The sequence below is a fragment of the Hyla sarda genome, chromosome 7, assembly GCF_029499605.1.
Source record: "Hyla sarda isolate aHylSar1 chromosome 7, aHylSar1.hap1, whole genome shotgun sequence".
NCBI lineage: Eukaryota > Metazoa > Chordata > Amphibia > Anura > Hylidae > Hyla > Hyla sarda.
In genome coordinates, this window is record NC_079195.1 from 52293447 (window position 1) to 52316993 (window position 23547).

A 23547-nucleotide genomic window follows, 5' to 3' on the forward strand; every position below is an offset into this window, starting at 1 on the left:
GACAAATTTGATGGGGACTCCAGACTCTGCCGTGGATTTTTGTCTCAGTGTTCCCTGCATATGGAGATGTTGTCAGACTTGTTTCCTACTGAACGGTCTAAGGTGGCATTCGTAGTAAGTCTTCTTTCAGGAAAGGCCTTGTCTTGGGCCACACCGCTCTGGGACCGCAATGATCCTGCCACAGCCACAGTCCAGTCCTTCTTTGCTGAAGTCCGAAGTGTCTTTGAGGAACCTGCCCGAGCCTCTTCTGCTGAGACTGCCTTGCTGAACCTGGTCCAGGGTAATTCTTCCGTTGGCGAGTACGCCATACAATTCCGTACTTTTGCTTCTGAACTATCCTGGAATAATGAGGCTCTCTGCGCGACCTTTAAAAAAGGCCTATCCAGTCGCATCAAGGATGTGCTGGCCGCACGAGAGATTCCTGCCAACCTCCAAGAACTCATCCATTTGGCTACCCGCATTGACATGCGTTTTTCTGAGCGACACCAAGAGCTCCGCCAGGAAAAAGACTTAGATCTCTGGGCACCTCTCCCACAGCATCCTTTGCAGTCTTCGCCTGGGCCTCCCGCCGAGGAGGCCATGCAAGTGGATCGGTCTCGCCTGACCCAGGAAGAGAGGAATCGCCGTAGAGAAGAAAATCTCTGTCTGTACTGTGCCAGTACTGAGCATTTCTTGGTGGATTGCCCTATCCGTCCTCCACGCCTGGGAAACGCACGCACGCACCCAGCTCACGTGGGTGTGGCATCTTTTGCTTCTAAGTCTTCTTCTCCACGTCTCACGGTGCCCGTGCGGATTTCCTCTACAGCCAACTCCTCCATCTCAGCCGTGGCCTGCTTGGACTCTGGTGCCTCCGGGAATTTTATGTTGGAGTCCTTTGTTAATAGATTCAGCATCCCGGTGACCCGTCTCGTCAAACCGCTCTACATTTCCGCGGTCAACGGAGCCAGATTGGACTGCACCGTGCGTTACCGCACAGAACCCCTCCTGATGTCTATCGGACCCCACCACGAAAGGATTGAGTTCTTCATTCTCCCCAACTGTACCTCTGAGGTCCTCCTCGGTCTGCCTTGGCTCCGGCTTCATTCCCCCACCATTGATTGGACCACCGGGGAGATCAGGAACTGGGACTCTGCCTGCCACAGGAAGTGTCTCTCCCCCCCTCCCAGTCCCATCAGGCAAGCCTCTGTGCCTCCCCATGGCCCCCGTCCTGGTGTCACACTGCCCCGTGCCAGGCCTCGCCCTCTGCCCTCCCTCCCCATTCCCACTCCTGCTGTACTGCCTGCCGTTGAGGAAACCCTCCATTCTTTCCCGGTGTCCTCATCCCAGGGGAGGCAGTTACCGGACAAAGAGAAGGGGAGACCTAAGGGGGGGGGTACTGTTACGCCTAGCGCTCCGGGTCCCCGCTCCTCCCCGGAGCGCTCACGGCGTCTTTCTCCCTGCAGCGCCCCGGTCAGTCCCGCTGACCGGGAGCGCTGCACTGTTTTGGCCGTTGGGGATGCGATTCGCACAGCGGGACGCGCCCGCTCGCGAATCGCATCCCAGGTCACTTACCCGTCCCGGTCCCCTGCTGTCATGTGCTGGCGCGCGCGGCTCCGCTCTCTAGGGCGCGCGCGCGCCAGCTCTCTGAGACTTAAAGGGCCAGTGCACCAATGATTGGTGCCTGGCCCAATTAGCTTAATTGGTTCCCACCTGTTCCCTGCTTATATCTAGTCTCCTCCCATGCACTCCCTTGCCGGATCTTGTTGCCTTGTGCCAGTGAAAGCGTTTAGTGTGTCCAAAGCCTGTGTACCTGAACTTCTGCTACCCATCCTGACTACGAACCTTGCCGCCTGCCCCCGACCTTCTGCTACGTCTGACCTTGCTTCTGCCTACTCCCTTGTACCGCGCCTATCTTCAGCAGCCAGAGAGGTGAGCCGTTGCTAGTGGATACGACCTGGTCACTACCGCCGCAGCAAGACCATCCCGCTTTGCGGCGGGCTCTGGTGAAAACCAGTAGTGGCTTAGAACCGGTCCACTAGCACGGTCCACGCCAATCCCTCTCTGGCACAGAGGATCCACTACCTGGAAGCCGAATCGTGACACCATGGAGGTCTGGATATGGAGTCACACTCAAAATGAAAGTGGAAAACCACACTACAGGCTGATCCAACTTTGATGTAATGTCCTTAAAACAAGTCAAATGACGTGTGGCCTCCACGTGCCCGTATGACCTCCCTACAACGTCTGGGCATGTTCCTGATGAGTTGGTGTATGGTCTCCTGAGGGAGGTCCTCCCAGACCTGGACTAAAACAGGGCTCTGGCAGTGCTCCTCCTTGCACAAAGGCGGAGGTAGCGGTTCTGCTTCTGAGTTGTTGCCCTCCTACTGCCTCCTCCATGTCTCCTGATGTACTGGCCTGTCTCCTGGTAGCGCCTCCATGCTCTGGAAACTACGCTGACAGACACAGCAAACCTTCTTGCCACAGCTCACATTGATGTGCTATCCTGGATGAGCTGCACTACCTGAGCCACTTGTGTGGGTTGTAGACTCCGTCTCATGCTACAACTAGAGTGAAAGTACTGCCAGCATTCAAAAGTGATCAAAACATCAGCCAGGAAGCATAGGAACTGAGACGTGGTCTGTGGTCACCACAGGCAGAACTCCTCCTTTATCGGGGTGTCTTGCTAATTGCCTATAATTTCCACCTGTTGTCTGTTCCATTTGCACAACAGCATGTGAAATTGATTGTCAATCAGTGTTGCTTCCTGAGTGGACAGTGTGATTTCACAGAAGTGTCATTGACTTGGAGTTATGTGTTGTTTAAGTGTTCCCTTTATTTATTTTCAGCAGTGTGTATTTATATTCTGGTAGCCATTTGGGCCAAATAAATCAACTATGGAGAATAGGCACTAGGATTTTTTTTTTTTTAACTGTGTACATAATATTGACCAATACTTAAACAACTACAATTCACAGTTGAAGAAAATCTACTTAACACATGCCCACTGAATGAAATGGGATATCTTAGTTATAGAGATTAGTACCCCCATGTTATGGAGGACAGATTTTTGTTATAACAATCAACAAAAGTAGATATACTGTACGACCAGTGGTCTGGTCTGGTGTCTTGTCATTTGTGATGCTGTCTCTCTGGTCTAAAATGTCCCTGTAGAGGTTGTCAGACGCCTTCCAATATATACCCTTTAAAGAGACAAATACAGATTTGTATATTAGACATATATTAATAATTACACATCCCTATAGACACATGAAGTCCATATCCCCTTTGTCCCCTCACACATAAAGGTAAAGGCAATCTCTTGCTCCATTACATCTAGGATAAAACAAGAAGCAACTTTGCAAATAATCTTGATTACAAATATCCTACTGTTTACAGTTCTTATTCAGACTAATCTGTCTCCATGGTAACAGACTACAAGCTGTGTGTAGTCTGATTCTGCAGTTATACTCTTTTCTATTTACCACCACGTCTTACTAATATACCAAATGTGTATAAGCAAAAAGGAGAGGACAGATAGAAGAGGATATGACTACAACAATGGTCTCCAAATTGGAGCTGTAGAACAAGTGAAACAGCCTGCCATGTGAAGCTCATATTTGTTAGGTTTTTGTTACTTTAAAGGGGTACTCCGGCGCTAAGACATCTTATCCCCTATCCAAAGGGGGCGGGACCCCCGCGATTTTCCACGCCGCACCCCGTTAGAATAAGCCCCCGGAGCGTGCTCGCTCCGGGTCTGATTACTGGCGATCACGGGAAGGAGCATAGTGACGTCACAGCTCTGCCCCGTGTGACGTCACACTCCGCCCCCTCAATGCAAGCCTATGGAGGGGGCGTGACAGCTGTCACACCCCCTCCATAGGCTTGCATTGAGGAGGCGGAGCGTGACGTCACTATGCTCTGTCCCCGTGATCGCAAGTAATCAGACCCGGAGCGAGCATGCTCCGGTGGCTGATTTTAATGGGGTGCGGCGTGGAAGATCACGGGGTCCCCAGCGGCGGGACCCCCACGATCAGGCATCTTATCCTCTATCCTTTGGATAGGGGATAAGATGTCTTAGCTCCGGAGTACCCCTTTAAGAAAAAAGGAACAGTGTATAGGTAAAGTCGGAGACAAAGATCCACCTGCTCATGAAATCTGTGCCGATCCCACGGATGAGTACTTTTTGTTCTCTCTTTTTTTCACAAATGTTGATTTGTATTATCATTAAAAAAATATTCTTTATAATTCTCTATAATTAATAATATTATTTCTATGCAGAATTTTCTGAGCTGCATATTTCTGTATGTAGGGTAATGGAGCACTAAGCAACATGTTAACAACAATCTGTAGAGCACTGATGTATGACATTGTTACATTGTGGCTCTTGTTGCACAGTATCACTTAGTTCTATTATAAAATAACAAAAAGCACCCCACATTAATGGGCTAATTCACATCCAGTTTAGATTCACATCCAGAAGCTGAAGCGGCAGTCATGGGAATTATCAGATCCTCATCATTCTTTCGCTCAGATCTCACGTACAATAGGAAGCTACAGTGTATCCTAATATACAAGCACTTATAGGGGAACTCCGGTGTAAACAAGTGGAAAACATGTTTTCAAATCAACTGGTGCCAGAAAGTTAAACAGATTTGGAAATGACTTCTATTTCAAAATCTGAAGCCTTCCAGTACTTATTAGCTGCTGTATACTACAGAGAAAATTCTGAAGTTCTTTCCAGTCTGACCACAGTGCTCTCTGCTGACACATCGATCCGTGTCAGGAACTGTCCAGATTGAAAGCAAATCCCCATAGAAAACCTCTCCTGCTCTGGACAGTTCCTGACATGGACAGAAGTGTCAGCAGAGAGCACTGTGGTCAGACTGGAAAGAACTTCACAGTTTTTTCTGAAGTATATCTGTAGTATACAGCAGCTGATAAGTACTAAGAGGGTTAAGATTTTTTAATAGAAGTAATTTACAAATCTGTTTTACTTTATGGCACCAGTTGATTTGAAAACATTTTTTCCCACCGGAGTTCCCCTTTAAGTACCAGGATAGCAGATAGAGCGAATGCTATCTGGCCTCGCAGATTAGGGGGCCTTTACTCCTCCACAGTTAGGAGTAGTGAGGGATTAATGGGGGAAAAGGAAGTATGTATACTATATAAGGCAGTGAAACCTCTCCAAAAGACCACCTTTTTAAGAAGACCTTCCCCTTATCCAAACCAGATTTTGTGTGACAGATTTTCAGTCCACAATACAATATGCATAGTGGCCTTTTTTTTTTTTTTTTAAGAGGATGTCAGAAGTTCCACAGTAACAATATTAAAGGAGAATTCCAGAATATAAAAATTCTGGAGTTCTCCTTTAAGTGATACAACGCGATAGAACGCCAAGGTTGGGAAGAAAAAAGTACTGCTGCTGGACCACTTGGTTACCGGTTTTGGCCCTGGTAGTACATATATATTCCCATGATCTGACAAAATAGCAGTTCTAAACATTTCCTGTTTTTATAGGCTTGAGTGGAGGCTTTATCCCCTAGTACAATGGGTTTGATCAGGGACAATATGGATTAGCAGGTTTAGCAGCTAAGCCCCTTCATGTGCAGCCACCGTTTAAGGCCTTAGAAGAAGGACGCCTCCTGTTTCCCTGGGAAGCAATTGCGGGGTGCCAGAAAAATGTTATAGCCAGGGCCTAGTGAAATCTTCCAGACTTGCCATCTTAGTCCACCTGTTGCAGGCAGGGTAACAATAAAAGAAGTATTGCAGTATACTGTACAAGCAATAACATCTTTAAAGGACAAGAATCATGTAAAAAAAAGGTATCCCCTAAACAAAAGGATAGGGGATAAGTTTAGATCGCGGTGGGTCCAAGTGCTGGGGTCCCCTGCGATCTCCTGTTTAGAGCCCCGGCTCTCCTATACAACGGGACATCACAACCCCGCCCGAAGCAGTGGTTGCCATGCCCCCGACATATAGCTCTATGGGAGAGTTGTTCGGCAATCTTCAGCTCTCCCAAAGAACTATATATAGGGGCGTGGGGGGGGGAGGTGTAGTGACGCGCCACTGTATAGGAAAGCCAGGGCTTTAAACAGTAGATCGTGGGGGGCCCCAGCGCTTGAACCCCCCGCAATTTAAAACTTATTCCGTTTTTTTTTTTCATGATACTTTTCCATTAAATTCTCTAGTGGGACTAAAGAAAAAGAATGTACAAAGTGTTAAAAAATATAAACTTTTCCTATTTAAGTATATAAAAAAATCTTAACAATTAGAAAATAAATGTAGGCATAGATTTAAAACTATCTAGCTCTTACAAAGCTACTTTAGACTAGACAGTCTAAGAATACACCAGATCTATTAACGTGGCTTAGATAAATCTGGCTCATTTTCAGGCTGTTTAGCTTACAGACCCTATTACATGGGCCGATTATTGGCCGATATCTCCCTGTGTCATAAGGTCAGCAATTAGCCGATAAACAAGTTTGTTGGCTGATCAGGTCATTTTGACCCATCAAAAAAAATCATTACTCGTAGGCCACACATCTCCTAATGCAATAGGGAACATGTGGCCAATGAGTGATGGCAGCAAAGGCCCCCACAAACAATACAGTGATGGTTAAGCCATGTGTTAGGCTCTATATAAGAGCTAATATAAATATAAGTGTTAATTTATGAGATTCATGATCATTTTCACCATGCCTCGAGCCGTCCCAAGTATGGATCATCAACTTAAGGGGGTACTCCGCTGCTCAGCGTTTGGAACAAACTGTTCCGAACGCTGGAACTGGCACGCCGGGAGCTCTTGACGTCATAGCCCTGCCCCTCATGATGTCACACCCCGCCCCCTCAATGCAAGTCTATGGGAGGGGGCGTGACAGCCGTCACAACTTCCCGACTCCAGCGTTCGGAACAGTTTGTTCCAAACTCTGAGCAGTGGACTACCCCTTTAAGCAGAGTTATGTGCCAGAATTCAGAATGGTGCATTTTTGCAGGCAAGCTGAAATGTGCCCAAAAGGTGCTCAAAAAAAGTGGCAGTGTTTTACTGCCTCCATAAATGTATGAACTATTGAGCCATATTGAGTGAATGGAGCAGGTTTAAATTATTATTATTATTATTGTTTTATTTTTACAATATACTGTGTTTTTTTTAAATCCATGTATAAAATGATGAAACACAAATGCTGCAATCCACCCCTCGACATAAATTCCCAGACAACAGTAAGTTGCCAACTGTTCCTAATGTTAGATAAAGTGTCCTGCTCAGGGTACATAATGTTTTAGGAACATGCTGGCCAACAGTACAAACAAAGGAAAGAATGAAAAGGAATAGGAGGTACAAAATGGTATGCACCATGTGTGTGGGATTAATGATGGTGTATAACCTTCTCAATATAGTGTATGCCGACACATGGAAATCACTCAGTGTATTCTGAGAGATCACATAATAGGCTTCAAGGCTTCCACATTATCTTCAGGAAAGACTCAACACCTAATAACTAAGGTTGAAGTAGTTACAGGGAGACTCCAAAGGATAGGGGATAAGATGTTAGATCGCGGGGGTCCCGCCGCTGGAAACCCCCGCGATCTCTGGGCCGGCAGCTGTGGCGTCCGGAACACGGAAGCTTGCATCTTCCGTTTTTGTGACATCACGCCATGCCCCCTCCATTTGTGTCTATGGGAGGGGGCGTGACTGCTAGTACAGAACCGTCATGCCTCCTCCCATAGACTTGAATGGAGGGGGCATGGCAGCCTGCATTGCCAGTCATTGGGCACATAATAGGCTTCAAGGCTTCCACATTATCTTCAGGAAAGACTCAACACCTAATAACTAAGGTTGAAGTAGTTAAAGGGGTACTCCGCCACACACATCTCATCCCCGATCCAAAGGATAGGGGATAAGATGTTAGATCGCGGGGGTCCCGCCCTGCTGGGGACCCCTGTGATCTCCGGGCCGGCACCCCTGTCATTTGGGTCTAGGAGGGAACTCCGCTCTGTGCCCGATGACTGGCAATGCAGGCCACCACGCCCCCTCCATTCAAGTCTATGGGAGGAGGCGTGACGGCTTTGTAGGGCAGTCACGCCCCCTCCCATAGACATGAATGTGTCCAGATGCCGTAGCTGCTGGCCCGGAGATCACGGGGGGTTTCCAGCGGCAGGACCCCCGCGATCCAACATCTTATCCCCTATCCTTTGCATAGGGGATAAGATGTGTGCGGCGAAGTACCCCTTTAACCCTGCCCTCCTTCTCCTGAAGACAAAAGGCCTCCACACATTAACCATGTGTCATGGGATCAGTCAAACATCTAATGTGTATGGTGGCTTCTTCCCATCTGTCCCCAGGTTGAGTGTGGTTCTTCAGCTCAGTTCCATTGAAGGGAATGGAGCCAAATTGTAATACCACACACAACCTGGGGACAGATGTGGAGCTCTTTTTGAAAGAAATTAGCTCTCTGTTTCTATTCCTGGACAACCCCTTTAAGGGTCCAATCCTTTTGTTCATAGGGACAACACATAAGTGTCCAGGCATTTGTGTGCATGGGTAGGTCAAAAAAGAGCATTAGGCCAACAGCTACTGAAGTTGTATGGCTACCTGAACTCTCAAGAGTCAAGGAAGCTGAAATTTGTGAAGTTATTTAATGGGGTCCTTACACTAGAAAGCTGGGAACCACTGGTGATTTGTATTTCCTAATTATACTGTAACTGGTTTTGAGAGTCAAAAAGATCCCATTTTTTCTTTAGGGTAAGAAAATTACCATTGATTTCCCCAGTGTGGCGGCCATGGTGAACTCATCTCCTTATCTAAGCTTCTCAGAGTTATGAACGAGTGACAATAGGGAGCTGGGATACATAAATAATAATGGCCTTTTATCTCCTTTACTTCTTTGATCCTCTTCTTTTTCAAAATGTATTTCAGGAGGTAATAATCCCCTCTCCCCCCACTCCTGGGGGAAAATTGTGGGAATAGATGGAAGAAAATACATAAGGCTGTCTGCCCTACTTTGCCCGAGATTCGAAAGCAATTTGATGCAAAATAAATGTTTTCCTACTGCTTTGTCAGCACTGGAGACGAGGCAAAGCCTTGACTCCTTAAAGGGGTACTCCATTGCTAGACATCTTATCCCCTACCCAAAGGAGACACATGGCGTTCTAAACATTATGTTCAGAACACTGGGTTCGGGAGGCCATGGTTGCGATGTCACGCCACACCCCCACAATTCATATCTATGGGAAAGGGCGTGATGTCAAGATCACGGCCTCCCGAACCCAGCGTTCTGAACATAATGTCTGCACGGAGATTGCAGGGGGCCCCAGCAACCGGACCCCCACGATCAGACATCTTATCCCCTATCCTTTGGATAGAGAGTAAGTTGTCTAGCAGAGTACCCCTTTAAAGGGGTTGCCCAGTTTAGAAAACCAATTGTCATATAACCTATTAATGCAGTGGTCTCAAACTATGGCCCTCTATATATTGCAAAACTTCCACTCCCAGCATGCCCGGACAGCCATTGGCTGTCCAGGCATGCTGGGAGTGGAAGTTTTGCATAATCTAGAGCAGTGATGGCGAAGCTGTGGCATGCCGAGCCCCCTCTGTGGGCACGCGGCCACAGGCCCCCGTCACATTCCAGACATCCCTGTGTCCCAAAAGGTCATTTCGGGACACAAGGATGTCCCGGTTACCTCTCTGCGGCCCCGCGTTAGCTTTAAAAATGCAGGGACTGCCGGTAGAGCACACAGGGACGTCACTGACATCCCGTGTGTGCGCCCGTAAAGCAGAGTGGAGCATCAGGGAGGACCGGGGATGGCGCGCGCATGGTAAGTGACCAGCGGGACGTCATCTTCGGTGTTCCAACACAGACATACAGCCTCCAGCCATACACTGTATAATGCTAGAGGCTGTTTGTCTTGGAGGAACACTGGCTGCCAAATGTGGGGGAACACTGCCTGCCTAATGTGGGGGAACACTGCTTGCCTAATGTGGGGGAACACTGCCTGCCTAATGTGGGGGGAACACTGCCTGCCTAATGTGGGGGGAACACTGTCTGCCTTGTGGGGGGAACTTTACTGCCAACCTTGTGGGGGAATTATATTGCCAACCTTGTGGGGGAACTATACTGCCAACCTTGTGGGGGGAGCTATACTGCCAACCTTGTGGGGGGAACTATACTGCCAACCTTGTGGGGGGAACTATACTGCCAACCTTGTTTGGGGAACTATACTGCCAACCTTGTGGGGGGAACTATACTGCCAACCTTGTGGGGGGAATTATACTGCCAACCTTGTGGGGGCAATTATACTGCCAACCTTGTGGGGAGAATTATACTGCCAACCTTGTGGGGAGAATTATACTGCCAACCTTGTGGGGAGAATTATACTGCCAACCTTGTGGGGGGGAATTATACTGCCAACCTTGTGGGGGGGAATTATACTGCCAACCTTGTGGGGGGAACTATACTGCCAACCTAATGTGGGGGAACTATACTGCCAATCCTAATGTGTATTCTGATTCAATTGCTGTGCTGGCACTTTGAGGGGAAAAGTGTTGGCGTGCATTACGGTTCGGGCACTCGGGCTCAAAAAGGTTCTCATCACTGATCTAGAGGGCCACCGTTTAAAATAACTGTGTAATGCTTAATTTCACCTGTGGGGGTGCTAAAGGGAAACTAAACACTCACCAACAGATTTCCCCACAGATTTACTACAGATCAGGGTCCCAACAGGAGGGGAGTTTCTGATCAGCTTTATTGCCATGGGACTCTTTTCCAAAGTGGAGAATCCCTTTATCAAGTCGCCATTTTGTTTTTGTTGATCATGAAGAGATCTTTAAGGTAAAGGGTCCCTCTTTCTTTTAAAAAATATCTTAAATTACTCAATCCAGCAAATATAATACACTGGGTATTTTACAGAAACCATTTGATGTGACAAATATGCATTATTAGATAGATGAGGGCTTAATCCTTTATTATATCATCATACGGATGATGGAATGAAAGTAGCAACTCTTTCTATGAGCTGCAGATTTCAGTCCTCTTATAGGCCTTGTTCACACATTGTAGGTATGTTGGACTTTTTAATGCAAGAAACATTACTGGATAAGAAACGGAGAAGAAAGATTCCAGCAGGGCAGAGAGCAGCCCCAAAAGTGCATCTCTTGAGTCAGAGGACCCAGCATGTCCATAAATTACACAGACAGCCTATAGATTTTATTTGAAACTGTGTAATTCCTAATTTTCCCTGTGGTGGCGCTGCATAACAATTTAACACTGCCAAATTTAAGACACCGTTTACGACTGAAAGTGGGACAACCTGTCATTTGCTTTACATCGGTAGTCCTTTCTAACAAAATGGATTGTCCAAAGCAGATCCCCTTTAACCCCTTTCCAACATTGGATGTTAATGGAAAGCATCCCTGTGCCTTAAAGGGTACTCTGGTAGAAAACAATTTTTTTAAATTAACTGGTGCCAGAAAGTTATACAGATTTGTAAATGACTTCTATATAAAAATCTTAATCCTTCCAGTACGTATCAGCTGCTGTATACTCCACAGGAAGTTCTTTTCTTTTTTAATTTCTTTTCTGTCTGACCACAGTGCTTTCTGCTCTCCATGTCAGGAAATGTCCAGAATACAAGCAAATCCCCACAGCAAACCTATCCTGATCTGGTCAGTTTCTGATATGGACAGAGGTGTCAGCAGAGAGCACTGTGGTCAGACAGAAAATAAATTCAAAAAGAAAATAACTTCTTGTGGAGCATACAGCAGCTGATAAGTACTGGAAGGATTTAGATTTTTTAATAGAAGTAATTTACAAATCCGTTTAACTTTCTGGCACCAGTTGATTTAGGAAAAAAAGTTTTCCACTGGAGTACCCCTTTATTGCACCATGCCGTACATTTACATTTGCTGCATTCTGTCTATGATACGAGAGCATGAGATGGTTAGTAATGGCTGCTATCAGCAGCCACCACTTACAGTGAATATGGACATCAACGATTATGCTGATGTCAATCATTTAACCCCTTAAGTGGCATGATCAATAGCTATGAAGGAACTTAAGTGCTTTTCTGACAGGTCAGGAGCCCAATCAGCACCACCACATGTTTGTTATTTATGTTAGCTGGAGGCCTTTACTATGCAGCCTAAGACTGATGCTACTAGCAGAGCACAGATCTCACTGATTATTGTAATGCAATAGCATAGCAATGATCAGTATATGCACTGCAAGAATTGCTTATAAAATAAAAACATGTCATTATTACAGTGAATAGCACTACATAAAGACGAACCCCCCAAAAAACTGCTTGCAAAATTGCCATTTTTTTTATTCCCCCACAAATAATTTTTGTTATGTTTCATCATACATTTTATGGTGAAATGAAAAGTGTCATTGCAAAGTACAATTGGTCACACACACAAAAAGAAAAAAAAACAACCCTCATATGGCTCTGTGAATGGAAAAATAATAGTGTTATGTCCATTTAAAGGGAAGAGGGAGAAAAATTAAACGCAAAAAAGGAAATGAGGCTTAAATGGGCATTGTCATTAAAACTAATTTTTGCTATTGCACATGGCTAAATAACTTTTTTTTTATAATGTACTTTGTTTAAAAAAATTAATAGATTAAGTTTTCTATGTTTTATTTGTGTTAAAAAAGCTGCCACTAAGTGTCTCCCTACTTGTACAGAGCACATTTCTCATACCCCCCCATCTCTCGCAAACACTTTGAACTCCTGCTGGCCTGGCAGAAGTCCAAAATCAGGAAATGCAGTCTGAAATGTTAAAGCGTGTGTGCAGCCTTAGCTAATCATAGTCCATCTTACACCCTGAACTGCTCTGGGCTGTGTGTGTAACAGAGTGAGGGAGGAAGTTCTACCCTGTATGTCTTCAGATGATGTCACGCCCCTTCCCAGTCTGTGAATCTGACTGAGACTGAGCAGAAAATACAGAGCAATATCAAGGTAGAAAACTAACAAATAATAAAAATAAAGGCAGGGGGTGATTTATTATAATGGGGGCAGTGAACTGGGAGGATTATAAAATTTAACAAGATCATAACAGGTACTCTTTAAGGGGTTAAATGCTCTTGTTTAAAATATGCATGGCTTTCCTATGAAATGATTAAAGGGGTACTCCTGTGAAAACCTTTTCTTTTAAATCAACTGGTGGCAGAAAGTTAAACATATTTGTAAATTACTTCTATTAAAAAATCTTAATCCTTCCTGTACTTATTAGCTTCTGAATACTACAGAGGAAATTCTTTTCTTTTTGGAATGCTTTCTGATGACATCACGAGCACAGTTCTCTCTGCTGACGTTATTATAATAATAATAACGCTTTATTTATTGTTGTCCTTAGTGGGATTTGAACCCAAGTCCCCAACACTGCAAGGCAGCAGTGCTAACCACTGAGCCACCATGCTGCCCTTAGCATACATCTGCTATGCATCTGCTATGCATGGTTGCTAAAATGGACAGAGATGTCAGCAGAGAGTACTGTGCTCGTGATGTCATCAGTGTTCCAAAAAGAAAGGAATTTCCTCTGTAGCATTCAGCAGCTAATAAGTACTGGAAGGATTAAGATTTTTTTTAATAGAAGTAATTTACAAATATGTTTAACTTTCTGCCACCAGTTGATTTAAAAGAAAAAAGGTTTTCACCGGAGTACCCCTTTAAGAAGCCACTTCAGTTATTTACACATATCCGATTCCAAGTTTCTGCACAGCAATTCAGCTTATCACTCATGTGTTTGTTGGGCACATTATTTCACAACTGCTTACAGAAATAGACATGTAGTGGGGTATAAGCAAACAAAAATCGAAAGGTTACAAAACATCCTGAGTCCTATGCAGACTATTGTTGTAATGTTGCATTATAAAAAAAATATAACAAGGGTCATTAGTATTGCTCTTTCACTCTCCAGTGTTCTCTTACAAGTGACCCCATAGTGTTTTGGGGATCCTTCTCAGCCCCTGGTGGCTGCTATAAGGCTGCCCTTAAAGGGGTATTCCGGCCTTAGACATCTTATCCCCTAGCGGCGGCACCCCCGCGATCAAAAATCTTATCCCCTTTTCTTTTGGATAAAGGATAAGATGTCTAAGGCCAGAATACCCCACTAGCTGTCAAAGGTGTAATGTTTGGGTCCTGGGACCTAAAAGGCAGTAATGTAAAGAAAAAGAAGAACACGGGAGGGCGCACTTAGTACTATTATCTCCTAAATATGGAGGGTTTAAAAGTGCAACACCTGATGAGCACAACATCATCGTATGCCTTATATAATTATTGACAGCCATAGGCAGCGCACATCTACTACAGAACCAAATCAGGACGGTAAAAGGGGTACTCCGCTGCTCAGAATTTGGAACAAACTCTTCTGAACCCTGGAGCTGGCGCCAGGAGCTCGTGATGTCATAGCCCCGTCCCCTCCCATAGACAACTGTCACGCCCCCTCCCATAGACTTGCATTGAGGGGGCGGGGCTATTACATCACAAGCTCCCGGCGCCGGCTCCAGCGTTCGGAACAGTTTGTTCCAAATGCTGAGCAGCGGAGTTCCCCTTTAAGAGTCCATGGAACAGATACGCAGACCTAATGAAGATGGTGCAATACCCTCAAAACTTGTCGTCTCTCCATAAACTATATTCTATGTTATTTTAAAGCTCCAGTTAACAGTATGATTCTTTCTCCAGCTAAATGCCAAGAAAAGCATATGCTTCTCCATATTCATGGATCATGTATCTTCTCCACTGTGACCTACCATGTAACACTTATAATAATATTATAAAGGCACTGGGGCTTAAAGGGGTACTCCGCTGGAAAACATTTTTTTTCTAAATCAACTGATGCCAGAAAGGTTAGCAGATTTGTAAATTATTTTTATTAAAAAATCTTAATCCTTTTAATACTCATCAGCTGCTGTTTTCTCCAGAGGAAGTTATTTTCTCTTTGAATTTCCTTACTGTCTGACCACAGTGCTCTCTGCTGACACCTCTGTCCATGTCAGGAACTGTCCAGAGTAGGAGCAAATCTCCATAGCATACCTCCCCTACTCTGGACAGTTCCTGACGTGGACAGAGGGGTCAGCAGAGAGCACTGTGGTCAGACTGAAAGGAAATTCAAAGAGAAAATAACTTCCTCTGGAGCATACAGCAGCTGATAAGTACTAAAATGATTACGATTTTTAAATAGAAATAATTTACAAATCTGTTAAACTTTCTGGCATCAGTTGATTTAAAAAAATGTTTTGCAGCGGAATACCCCTTTAAATGCAATTTTTTAAAATAACCCTATACATACACCCATGCTTTGGTTTCCTTACTAAAGGAGGGATATATATATATATATATATATATATATATATATATATATATATATATATATATATGAAACTGTCTTTTTGCAGAATTTCTTGTAACTAACCTCATCTACCAGATATAAAATATAATCTATTTAATAACTATGTTATTTCCGTATCCTAGAAAAATCCCCATAATGCCACAGGACAAATACCTAGTGACACCAAAGAACTGGTTTACAGGGACACTGGATAGGGGACCTATACCGGTAATGGGCCATAACCTGTAAGTCAGATACTATAAGAGGTATTTACAGATTATATTGCGGCGTTTTATTACAGCAGAGAAGGAGTGTATAGTATACACAGCATATGTGCTTATGGTATTTACCATTTAAGTTATAGATTGACCAAACACCATTTACAGCTTAATATAATCAATATGTAAACATAAGAGTGAGTGGATATTTAACGCTATAGAGATATGGGTGTGTATAAATATCCATTGTGCTCATACAAGTGAACAACTATATATAAAAAACAAGTTGTGTAAACCGTAAGAAAAGCACTTCTCATCTGCCTTAGATTGGCATATTTTCTATTTATAGAGATTGCCATATATATAAGTAAATAACACTTAGTTACTGCCATTTCCTAAATTTGTGGCCATATTGCAGGATTATTAAAGTCACATTATATATTTAATACTTTTCCCACCATAACTTATTATTAGTGCTCACTATGTCTGATTGCTACCTGGCTCCCCGTATTACAACAATGAATTATTCAGACATTTGTAAGTTTAGTCCATATACCGTATCATTAAACAAACTGGCCTACAGATGTCTTCCTGCATAAACCTTTTTCTTCTTATATAAAACTATGTCCTAAATATCCTCTCTTCCTCTACGTGTTGATTTACTTCATGTATTTTAGGGTTTCCATCATATCCCCTCCATCTCTTCTTTCTTCTATACACGTTAAAGTCCTTTAATCCTTCCTGATAAGTTTTATCCTGAAATCCATGCACTAGTTTAGTATCTACTTTGAATTCTCTCCAAAGTATCTATATCTTCCTGCAGATACGGTCTCCAGTACTGTGCACAATATTACAAGTGAAGTCTCACCAGTGCTAATACCTCTCCCTAAACACCCATGAGCACTTTCCTCTCTGCTGCTAATGCCTCTCCCTACACACACATGAGCACTTCCCTCACTACTGCTAATACCTCTCCCTATGCACCCATGAGCACTTCCCACTCTGCTGCTTATACCTTTCCCTATACACCCATGAACACTTTCTTCTACAGCCAATACCTCTCCCTATACACCCATGAGCACTTCCCTCTCTACTGATAATACCTCTCCCTATGCACCCATGAGCACTTTCCTCTCTGCTGCTAATGCCTCTCCCTACACACACATGAGCACTTCCCTCACTACTGCTAATACCTCTCCCTAAACACCCATGAGCACTTCCCACTCTGCTGCTTATACCTTTCCCTATACACCCATGAACACTTTCTTCTACAGCCAATACCTCTCCCTATACACCAATGAGCACTTCCCTCTCTACTGCTAATACCTCTCTCTATACATCCAAGAGCACTTCCCTCTTTCTACTGCCAATACCTCTCCCTTTACACCCATGAGCACTTACCGCTCTCTATACACCCAAACATTTTGCGAGCATTTCCTGCTGCTCTATGACATTGTCTGCCTATCTTTAAATCTTCTGAAAAAATAATCTCTTAATCCCTTTTTTCAGGTACTGAGGTTAGGACTATATCACATATTCTGTATTCTGCTCTTGGGTTTTTACACCTCTGATGCATTATCTTGCACTTATCCCCTTACATTAATCCTGTTACATATTGTTGCGTCATCAGCAAAAAGATCAATAGTTTACCATCGAGACCTTCTGCAATATCACTAATAAAGATATTAAACAAAATGGGTCCCAGTACAGATCCCTGAGGTCCCCACTAGTAACAAGACCTTGCTTTGAATTTCCTCCATTGACTACAACCCTCTGTTGTCTGTCCCTCAGCCACTGCCTAATCCATTCAACAATATGGGAGTCCAAACTCAAATACTGCAGTATATTGTGAAGTCAGAAGCCTTTTTAAATCTACATAAACAATGTCTTCTGCACCTCCACCATCTATTATTTTAGTTACCCAATCAAAATCAATATGATTAGTTTGACATGATATCCCTGAAATAAACTCATGTTGTTACTCATCTTGCAATCCATGTGATTTTTTTTTAGATGTTTCACAATTCTATAACTTTGTATGATTTCCTTTAATTTCTCCACTATTAATGTCAGGCCTACTGGCCTATAGTTGCCTGATTCCTCCCTACTACCCTTTATGTGAATGGGCACAACATTTGCTAATTTCCAATCTTCTGTAACCATCAGAGCCCACGCTTTCCCTAGCTTCTTGCAAAGTCAGCACATGCCCTATCTGGCTGCAAGGAATCCTGGGAATTGATTGCATTTGTGTCAGGATGTACTGGCAGATGCGGGACATAGGAGAAACACGTCGGCTTTTACGGATGAGCAGCATATGGGGTCAAAAACAAATACATGGGGAATTAGAATTTTTAGGCACTTATACATCAGAGAGGTCTATTTCAAAGGTCTATGAAATGATAGGTAGGCTTTAAAGGGGTACTTCACCCCTATACATCTTATCCCCTAACCAAAGAATAGGGTATAAGATGTATGATTGCGAGGGTCCCGCCACTGGGGACCCCTGCAATCCCACCTCAGACAGCAAGCTGAGATCTTGATCATGATCAGGCATTAAAAAAAATGCTAGTTGCAAAATATTTCATTGTCCAATAATTAAAGTGGTACTCCGCACCTAGATATCTTATCCCCTATCGAAAGAATAGGGGATAAGATGTATGATTGTGGGGGTCCCGCTGTTGGGGACCCCCGCGATCTCTCCTGCAGCACCCCTGTTCACCAGCTGCACAGAGCGAAGAAAACTCCGTGGCTGATGACGGGCGATACAGAGGCCGGAGTATTGTGATGTCCTGACCCCACCCCCTTGTGATGTCACAAGGAGCGGGGCCATGACATCAAGATACTCTGGCCCCTGTATCGCCCGTCATCAGCCACAGAGCGTTCTTTGCTCTGTGCAGCTGGTGAACAGGGGTGCTGCAGGAGAGATCGCGGGGGTCCCCAACAGCGGGACCCCCACAATCATACATCTTATCCCCTATTTTTTCGATAGGGGATAAGATATCAAGGGGCGGAGTACCACTTTAATTATTGGACAATGAAATATTTAGCAACTAGCATTTTTTTTAATGCCTGATCATGATCAAGATCTCAGCTTGCTGTCTGAGGTGGGATCCTCATCTACCAGATGTTTATGACACATCTTGTGTATATGCTAAATGTAAATGTGTATATTTGTAATACCATCAGTGACAATTGTATCATTTTTGGCAGTAGAAACATACCCCAGTCCAATAGCAAGAAGGTGTGATAGCAGTAAGGATGGAAGAAAGACCTTTAAGAATTCTGCTGAGAAAATGCCACCTTTTTTCATGACACTTGTGTTCCTCATACTTAATGTAGAGCTTCGCTTTGGATGTTTGAAGACAAATTCCCTATGTAAAAAAAAAAAAGGTCTGTAAACAGAATCTGAACATCTGAAATCCCCTTGTTACGATGTGAATCAGCAAACCAGCGATTATCTCACCCACAAGGCTTAATCAATCATACACCCATGTAAATACATCATTATTGATCACACATCCCCTGTTCACATAGGGCAATATGCAGTATATAGTGCTGATATTATTGGTTGCTCAAAAGATCCAATCATCCAAGCATTTTCTCATTCGTCAGCTGATTGCTGGCCTTATTACAAGGGCCAATTTTAGGGAACAAGCCTTTCTGCAAATGCTCATTTGTCCGACAATTGGTCCACGTAGACGGGTCTTAAAGGGGTGCTCCACCCCTAGACATCTTATCCCCAATCCAAAGGATAGGGCATAGAGTGTCTGATTGTGGTGGGTCCAGACGCTGGGCTCCCCTGCGATCTCCGGGCTGGCACCACAGCGTTCATGAACATGGAAGCTTGGAGCTTCCATGTTCATGATGCCACGCTACACCTCTTCCATTCATGTCTATGGGAGAGGGCCTAACGACTAGTACAAAGCCATCACGCCTCCTCCAATAGACATGAATGGAGGGGGTGTGATGGCTGTGGTCGCGCTTCAACCAGCACAGAGCGGAGTTTGCTCCGTGCACAGAATGACTGAGGTGCTTTGCCAGAGATCACAGTGGTCCCAGCGATGGGGCCCCTGCAATCAGACATATTATCCCCTATTCTTTGGATAGGGGATAAGATGTTTAGGGATGGAGTACCCCTTTAAGAAATATAGCAGAAAAGTATTATAGCATAACTCTCCACTCTCCTTCCCATCTATAAGCCAAAGCATAGAGTGGATACAAAGAGTGTTGCTTGCCTTGGAGGACCACAGCACATTGGTTTCAATTGGCACAGTGTAATGCCTCAATTCTCCTGTGGAGGCACTCTAGGGTGATTAAGCACACAAACAAAAGGAACTAAATGCCCAATATCTTACTTTGGAGGGATATTTTCTGGCCTGCTAGACCAATCCCAGATCCAGTCTGAATTCTTCTTTAGTAAGTTTTCTAATTCTTTCCTTCGTTCGATGTAATCTTCTTCTGACTGTTTAACAGAAGAAAAAAAAATTACTGTGTTTAAAAATTACAGACATTTTTTACAATACATATAATATATAAAGATAATCATAATTTATGAAGAACACAACAATTCAGTATGTGCAACCAATGGATGACGGCTATTCATACGTAGACGAGACATGTAAACAGTGGCCCTCATTTACTATGGCAAACCCAACATGTTTTGTCGGATTGTGTGCCAGATTCTGTCACATTGCGCCAGAAATTCTGCCTGCGCCAGATTTTGCGCCAGAATTGAAAAAACCCCGACTAACTCTCCATTTTGCTAAGAAAACCCGAAAAGGGTGCGTGGCCACCAGGAAAGGGGGCATGGTCTCCGAAAAGGGGCGTGTTCCCGACATTTTCACAAAAACCCAACATATTTACTAAGGTTTCCACATAAAATGTGGTGGATTTGAACTAAGGAAAACCCGAAAGATCAGAGCATGTGTAAAAAAAAGCAAAGGGTAGGGAAAGTGCAAAATGTAGGGAAACCTTAGTAAATACCGTGGAAAATAAATTGTAGGGAATTAAAACCCATAAAGAAACCTACACTCCACTCTTAGTAAATAAAGGCCAATGTATGTGTCCCGACGATGAGGGTGGTTTATAGTTCAGTGAATGAGCAAATATGTAAACATTGTAGCCACATTTTACTTACATGTCCAGCTTACAAATAGAATGAGCCACAGACGTTTGCACAATTTTTCTCTTTCCCCCCAAACTAACTAAACATTAATCACAAAAGAAAAAACAATCTATTTTTGGAATTCAGGAGGAACCAGAAACCAATTCACTTCCATATTTAAGTATCTCTTCAAGGACACACTGTATTTGTACAACAAGAGAAAGTTAGTTCTATTCTAATTGTTACGCATCCACACTGTCCATCTGGTGTAGGATTCTATTGTGGCACTTATAGTCTGCTGCAGCCATCCTCCATTGTATGCATTTTTATGCTGGGGATCGCCCCTAGCAACGGACTACAAGGGCAGGATCTGCTCCCCCAGTATAAATGCACAACCACATTTGGGGTTGAGCACCTCCAGCCATTGGAGACCACGTTTTTTGTTGTTTGTTTAAATTTTATACTTGGAGGTGTGTAAACTCCATGTGTAATGCGCCTTGAATATCTTCCAGGCAGCATTAGGGTAGCACCTGTGAGGCCATGCACCTATATTAGCCAACTCAGGTGGGGCTTGCAGCCTGCCTCCCTCCTCCCATCAGTCACGCTGGAGGGTACCTGGGAGGAGGCTGTGAGTCGACCAAATGCTGCCGTAATTGCCCACTGGCCCCTGTTTTGCTTATCACGCACATGTAGGATTATCGTTAGGTCCCGCGCCATTTTGAGAAACCTTGGCGTTGGTGTGCGGGCTCTGGTATGTCCTTCATACAAGGATATACTGGCGAATGTCTCAATTTTAACATCAGTGTTGAGGGATAGCCAATGTCATTGTATACATCTACCACAGTAGTGCACCCATATTCCTGTATTGTATCATTCTTATTGTTACACTTTCACACTGTCTATCTGGTGTAGGATTCTATTGTGGCACTTGTAGTCCGCTGCAGGCATCCTCCATTGTATGTATTTTTATGCTGGGGATCGCCCCTTGCAACGGACTACAAGGGCAGGATCTGCTCCCCCAGTATAAATGCACAACCGCATTTGGGGTTGAGCACCTCCAGCCATTTGAGACCACGTTTTTTTGTTGTAAGAGAAAGTTAGTTAAATACTTTTATATAAAATAGTAACAAAAAAGTTACAAGAAGTCGCATGTGGTGCCATATGGTGCTCTAGAAACAGTGTGTATATCTCTCCATAATATAGCGTCCAGTGGAACACGCTCCAGCTTTGCTGCTGTCAAATTCTATCTACTGTAAAAGCAACAGAAAAAGCCTCTGTATAACTCCCTATATAAGCAACAGCATACAGTGGGACTGTATAGCCCTATAGAAAACATGGGGAAGTATTATGACTTCTTACTCCCTGAAAGGAGATCTTGGCCATTTTATTTTGAGTGGTCACTTCAAACAATTTCCCATCCATATGATTCCTTACGAATTTGTAAATCATTTAATTTCACTTCTGGGCCAGAAGATGTCTCACTACTCTGCAATCTGCTGTTCACTGCCTGTTAGGGGAATTCTTTCTCTTCTAACAGCTAGATGTAGATGAAACACAGGAAGTGGGAACAGGGCTTAGCATGTGCTATGTTCACAAGAGGGGAGAGAGCCTGAGAAATCCTGGGCGGTGTACTTGCGAGCTGAGCTAGTCTGCCTGCTGAAAATGATCCACACTGTTTCTGAAAGGTAAATCAAAGCTTCTTTCTCATCTGTTAACACCAATAAAGCTCAGGACAGAATTTCCTTTCCCAGCTCTGGTTCTGCTATAGCTGTTCACCATGGAAGGGGCTCTCAGGGGCTCTGTAACAGCACAGAGAGTCTTAAAATCACCTTGTCTAACAAGACAATATAAGCTTTTAACAATCTTTTGAAATTACTAGAAAGCTTTGAAAATATCATAACTGCACAAACATAAAACCCTAAATAAATTGCTACCAAAGAAAGCAGTATAATATACTGTACATATATAGTTAAGTCCAATTAAAGCAGGGCACTCTGGGGAATGCCAAAATTGCTACAGTTTCCATTAGCAAGTCTTATAATAACCTGCAAATTAAAGAATGGAGCTTTGTGAAACCGTTTATGTCTCGCAGACAGATGCTTTTATCCTACAGTGAGATGTTATCATTTCTTTGTTACGTTGTATGCCAATTAGCTTTCCTCCATTAAGAAGTAAGTGTCTCATACTAGCCAAATCTGAGTCTCTTCCAAAAACAAGATGCAGGCTATCGCAAGCCCTTCTCCTGAAGGCAGAGGCCTCCCACAAACTTTCCCCTTGGGTCAAAGGACACCTGCAAGGGTCCAAAATTGATGTCTTCCCTTCACTGAAGCTTAGGGAGGACCTAAATATCAACAGAGGTTCATAACAACTGGTTGGTATACCTTAAAGGGATACTCCGCTGCTCGGCATTTGGAACAAACTATTCCGAATGCTAAAGCCGGCGCCGGGAGCTCGTAATGTCATAGCCCGCCCCCCTCATAACGTCATGCCCCGCCCCCTCAACGCAAGTCTATGGGAGGGGGCGTGACGGCTGTCACGCCTCCTCCCATAGACTTGCATTGAGGGGGCGGGCGTGACATAATAGGGGGCGGGGCTATGACATCACAAGCTCCCGACGCCGGTGTGAGGTGGTTTTTTGCGCCCCGTAGATCCATGCGTCCGCTCCTCCCCCAGCTCTCCGAACATTTCCGAAGCTAGAACTGGGGGAGGGCAGAGCAAGGGGAGAGAGAAGGTCCACGCCCCCTCCCTCATCTACGGGCTAAAGAGGGACATACTGTATGGGCTAAAGGGGGACATTTAGCCCATACAGTATGTCCCCCTTTAGCCCGTGCAGTATGTCCCCCTTTACACATAGAGCTCATTGGGAGCACTGCTCTACGTCCTCAGGGAGGAGAGATGAGAGAGGGGACCTGCCGTGGTGA

General features: G+C 44.3%; 1 protein-coding gene across 2 annotated transcripts in view; it reads right to left on the bottom strand.

The window, feature by feature from the left end:
• Window positions 1-2087: 2087 nt before the first annotated feature.
• The window catches only part of BNIP3 (BCL2 interacting protein 3), a 56482-nt gene continuing 35022 nt past the window's right edge, over window positions 2088-23547 (bottom strand). For both annotated transcript variants that reach the window (XM_056529019.1, XM_056529020.1), the window contains exons 4-6: window positions 19878-19984; window positions 18744-18893; window positions 2088-3179 (exon numbers count right to left, since the gene is read on the bottom strand). In XM_056529019.1, the coding sequence (XP_056384994.1) occupies window positions 3134-3179; window positions 18744-18893; window positions 19878-19984 (303 nt within the window). In that variant the 3' untranslated portion in view covers window positions 2088-3133. The remainder of the gene's footprint in view (window positions 3180-18743; window positions 18894-19877; window positions 19985-23547) is intronic.